The 5,245-nt window shown below is 37.4% G+C and overlaps 1 protein-coding gene across 1 annotated transcript in view; it reads right to left on the bottom strand.

Moving 5' to 3' along the window:
* Positions 1 to 1,037: 1,037 nt before the first annotated feature.
* ARGLU1 (arginine and glutamate rich 1) overlaps positions 1,038 to 5,245 on the bottom strand; it is a 25,263-nt gene continuing 21,055 nt past the window's right edge. Inside the window, exon 4 of the mRNA XM_027115857.1 lies at positions 1,038 to 1,875. Within this exon, the coding sequence (XP_026971658.1) occupies positions 1,711 to 1,875 (165 nt within the window). The 3' untranslated portion in view covers positions 1,038 to 1,710. The remainder of the gene's footprint in view (positions 1,876 to 5,245) is intronic.

Here is a 5,245-nt window from a genome sequence, read left to right as displayed (position 1 = left end):
TTAGGTACAATGGATCTGGCACCAAAAAAAAAAGGTTACATTAAAAAAAAAAAGTGTAAGAATCATGAAATAATTAAAGCTAACCTAAATTCTTCAGGTAAATAAAGTGAATGTTTTCGAGTAATAGGTATCATGTTTACTAAAAGTCAGTTCTCACGAGTTCATGCCTATTTAAAATCCTATCTTTAAAGATATGTAAACTTATTTTATTGTTCCTTACCACAATGAGACTTATGGAAGAGCTCAAACTAAAGCAACAGCATTTTTCTTAGCATGCACAAACAAAATAATCTACCATTTAGTCATCTCATGAAGTTATGTTTTCACGTTTAAAAGACTGATCAAAACTGTCTCAAAAATACTGGAAAGTTTCTCTACTTTGATGACATATCTATGCATCTCAGGTAGCATTTTTATATCCATATCCTTTTCTTGAATAAATGTTTTAATACCAGTTCACTTAAACATATGTAAAGATAAATGAGGCAGATTTTAGTGTAGCAAAGTCATCCATAAGATATAACATGCAAAAACAAAACAAAAGCTTGTAAGTTTAAATGTGTTTGTCCCCCCAAAAAACGTGCAGGTACCCTACACTGAAGATGATTTGACTACCTAAGCCTTCTATAAAAGTACAAAGCTAAGTTCTTTCTGATGGCCCACTTTGAAAATAATCTAAAACAGTATAACTTTTTAGAATCATTCTTCTAGTCTTTATTAAGTATAATTTGTGGTAATAATACTTATATCCTAAAATAGAGGCACAGGATTGAGAATTTAAATCTTTTTCTGGGTGCTTAGTCTTTCTTAACGGTAATACTGTTGTCATAATTTGTTGTATCAGCATAAATTAGGTATCTGTAAAATAGCCATTAAATACTAATTCTCAAGTATATTTAATGTACATATAAATCCTATGTTAAAAGTGAAAAGAAATATACAGCATAGTCCTAGGATTTCTAGATTGTTGACCATCAAAAAGTAAACCACCCTCTTTTAAGACTTAACAGAACTTTAAAAAAAATTGCTTCAACATATGAATTTAAGACTTTACTTTATTCAGCAAAATCATTTATTTACACAATGGGGAATGCTGGTTTGATTTCATCAATGAAATAAAAACAAGTTGAACAGAGACAATACTGAACTGTATGTATATGTTGTATCAGAGCTGACCAACTGTATCCTTACCTGTGTCAGGAACATCAAGAGTAACAGTACCACGAGGACACTGGTTAACAATATACCACAAAGGTCCGGCAACACCCTGGGCGCTTCCGATGCAATTACCAACTTTTTCTTTTTTTATAAATATATAAAAAAACAAAAAGTCAGCAAAACCAGCATTATGATGTAGTAAACAGAGTATAACGGTGAAGTCAGTGGGTCAGTAAAAACCTTATCAGACCATCCATAGTTTACAAAGTGATCTGCTCTTCTTCAGATCACTAATACAGAATCCAACAGGTGAAAAAATATCGCTTTGTGGAAGATAACAATGATCTGATAAGGATTTGACTTAATGGACATTAAAGGAGTGGAGGGGAAAAAAAGGAATTGCAGAGCATAGCCCCTATTAGAACAAGCTAACTTTCCAGATTTTCCAAATTAAAAAAAAACAAAACAAACAAAAAAAAAAAACCACTTCAACATGAAGCTACCATACAAAGTTTTTCCATTTTTCTTTGTAAAAAGTTCAGAGTTTGCAATTTAATCCTGGGTTTTTAATGAGAAGGACAGTTTTGGCCTGGACTTCCCCTTGCCCAGGATAATTTTTTGTTCTTCTTTTTGTTGACGCTGTCGCTCTTGTTCTAGTTTCATCCTTTCCTCATGAATCTTTCTTTGTTCTTCAACAATTCTCAACTGTTCTTCAGCCTGAAAGGTAAAAGTAAAAAACTAGAATTTCATGTCTTCTATTAGTAATATTCCAGAAATTGGGTGACAAATTCATCAACAGGGGCACACAAAAGTGTATGTTTAAAAAATCTTGCCTAAGATCGCATAGAAAGTATCAGGAAAACATACCTAGGAATTAGAAAAGAACTCCTTATTAATTGTTCCAACATTTTCTGATTTTTTTTAATGAAAAATATATGAACAAATTGTAGGAAAGCACTTGAACATTTTGAAAATGAAAAGAAGTTTCTACAAATCATGTTGAGATCAGTATACATTTTTGTCCTATTACCTATTTTTATTTTATCTACACCCTCGATGCACCAGATAAACAGTCAAATACGAATCAAGGCATGAATTTTTCAGAGTATGTTATTACCAATTACTATAACTAAATTTATAATTAGAAAGGCATACAAAAATTATAGACAAAAATCCCCAACAGAACTACATTATATTGTCAATATACAACCATGAAATAGTAAGTTTTTTTCTGGAGAGAAAAATGAGACCTTTTGACTTGGCTAACTATAAAACGCCATCTAATTTCAAATAGATATCAATCAAATTCCTGCAATGCCTCTGACTCCTTCACAACTCCTTCAGTCTCAAGCAACCGACTTCCTTCCTGTGCTCTCTACAGAAGACTCCCCTCTGCACCAAGAAAATCAGGTCATTCTCACGAGCTCCGTCAAGTTGCTCCCTCTCCCCAAAGATTTCATGTCCACTCCTGTAATTCTCAACCAGCTGTAGTTTTATTCCTCTCCCAGGGGACATTAGGAAGTGTGTGGTTGGTTGTCACAATGTGTGTGTGTGTGTGTGTGCATGCCGTGTGTGTGCATGCCGTGTGCGTGCATGTGTGCCGTGTGCACGCACATGCTGTGTGTCATGTGTGTGTGTCGTGTGCGTGCGTTATGTGTGCCACGTGTCTCGTGTCGATGTGTGTGCCGTGTTGTGTGTGCATGTGTGTCGTGTGTGAGTGCATGTAGTGTGTCGTGTGTGCATGTGTGTGGCATGTGTCTCGTGTGTGTGGCATGTGCACGTGTGTGGCGTGTGTGTCTCATGTGTGTGGTGTGTGTGTGTGGCGTGTGGCGTGTGTGTGCCGTGTGTGTGGGTGGCCCTCCTTGCACCCAGTGGGCAGAGAACAGGCCACCAGACATCCTACAAGGCACAGGACAGCCCCCCTCCCCAACAACAAAGAATTATCTAACTCCAAAGATGAACAGTGCCAAGGTTTAGGAAACCTGCTCTAACTCTTGACTTTTAAATCTCAGCTATCATCACTGAGTTGTCCTTTCCCCCCCCCCATCTGACCCTGATCTTAAAATACACACTGCATCCTTTGAATGCCTTATTTCCATTCAAAGTCAAATTTTAAAAATTCACTGCTTACATCTCCATTATTCTACTGAAATTGTTTTTTAGATGGTCAAAAACTAACAATAAGTTTAGTGGCCTTTCCCTTTACTCATTCTTCTGTTCACTTGAACTTGTCTTTTAAAAATTTTCTCTCCTCCCATAAATGAAACACTAAGGTTCAAAAGGCTAAGGTCCTCCATGGATAGGTTTTTCTTTTCAGGAATACTAAAAGTCAATGTGACTGAATTATAGGCTTTATGGCAGAAGATGGAAAAGGTAACAAGTTCTAGTATTCAACTTAATAAAACGTTTAAATTTTATCTTGTAGGTAAAAAAAAACAAACCAACTTTTAAATACATAAGTCACACCAGAAAGAGGTTTGTTTTACTTTAAGATGGAGGCCGGTGGGGTGGGGAGCAAGTAAGGAGAAGGATCATGACCCTAAAAGGTGGAAGACAGTGGGCCAAATCCACTGTTATCAAGTACGGTCAGAGGTGAGGAAGACCCAAAACTGAAGGAGTGGGAATTAGGTGGGCAGGCAAGATGGGCAAGTGGATTTTCACAAACTTCTGTATCTTTATATTCTCATAAGGTGGAAACCCAACAGAGAGCTGAAGTACCTCTCCCATACCTTTCTCCTAAGCTACATTTCCAGCTGGCTGAGGAACATCCAACTGGGAAACCTCTTCAATACCTTCAAAACTCCACATGTTCAAGATTTAAATTCTTCAAGCCTAACCCTAAAATGAACCAGCCCTTTCTGGCCTCCCTCCTGCCACGCATCTAGTATGGCTTATTTCCTTCCCCTCCTCCCTCTTCCCTCGACACAACCAAACAGCCCTCAGGTTTGTCAATTCCCCCCTTATATCCCTCTCTTCCTTTATATTCTCTCCCCTAGAGCTCTGTCCCTTCCCTCTGCCACCGTGCCAGTTCAGGGCCCCAGATCTCTCGCAGACCTAAAATGGTCTTGTTTCCAGTCTCTGCCCTTCAATCCACCCTACACAATGCTGCTGGCTTCACCTTTCCTGAGCACTGTGCTCTCCTGCCCTCAGCCTTCCAATGATTTCCACTGTGCACAGACATGGCCTAACTTCCTAGATTAGCATACTATTTGTGACTTTCCATATCCTTTCTATCTGCCCTCCACCAGCTCAGCTCATGCCATTCTTTCCTACGACAATCCTACCTGTGTGTCAAAGTCCATTGCAAATCACCATTCTCTTGTTTAGACTTTCAATGATAATTACAAGAGAAATAATCATCTGCTTCTGATCACCATTAGTAAATTCATATGCAAATTCATCCAGTTTTAATAAATCATCCCACATTGGGGTCAGAGCATGGCACATGCAACTGAATCAAGACTTAATAAAGACTCTTAGGGGGCACGCTTGTGCTTTGGAAACTCTTTCCAGGATAAACACCACAGACTCGCTTTTCCGTAAGGTTCTAACTCAGCCCCTAGGAAAGCAGATTAGAAAGAAGCTTGGGGACTAACCGGTTTGAACATCACAACTTCAACCCATTTGAGAAATTTATGAAAACTACTTTGGCACTATCCACCCCAAACTACATTTCGCAGTACTTTTATATCCAGCAATTTAATTTTCTAGATTTTATACTATAAACATACTTGCATACATGCAAAATTGAACAAGCTTATTGCAACGTGGTTTGTAAAAGACTGGAAAAACCCCAATATTCATCAATATGGACTATTAAATATATTATGGAAAATATATTTTAAAAAATACTGTGTGGCTGTTAAATCTTGAATCATGTGATCATATTACCTAATCAAAAAATTAAACAAGATTTAAAAAGTAACTTCCTTCACAGACAGAAAATACTACTTCTACTGCACTGAAATTATCTTTAGATTTGAGTGAAGAGAAAGAAAAGGTTCAGTTTCATTGAAGTCTACAAATACAGGAGACAAAAGCGTGTGTGTGTGTGTGTGTGTGTGTGTGTGTGTGTGTGTGTGTGTGT

The sequence above is a fragment of the Aethalodelphis obliquidens genome, unplaced genomic scaffold, assembly GCF_003676395.1.
Source record: "Aethalodelphis obliquidens isolate GAN/ISIS:26980383/991018 unplaced genomic scaffold, ASM367639v1 scaffold15, whole genome shotgun sequence".
NCBI classification, from domain to species: domain Eukaryota; kingdom Metazoa; phylum Chordata; class Mammalia; order Artiodactyla; family Delphinidae; genus Aethalodelphis; species Aethalodelphis obliquidens.
Note: the sequence above shows the minus strand (reverse complement) of the source record. Positions and strands in the feature narration are given on the sequence as shown.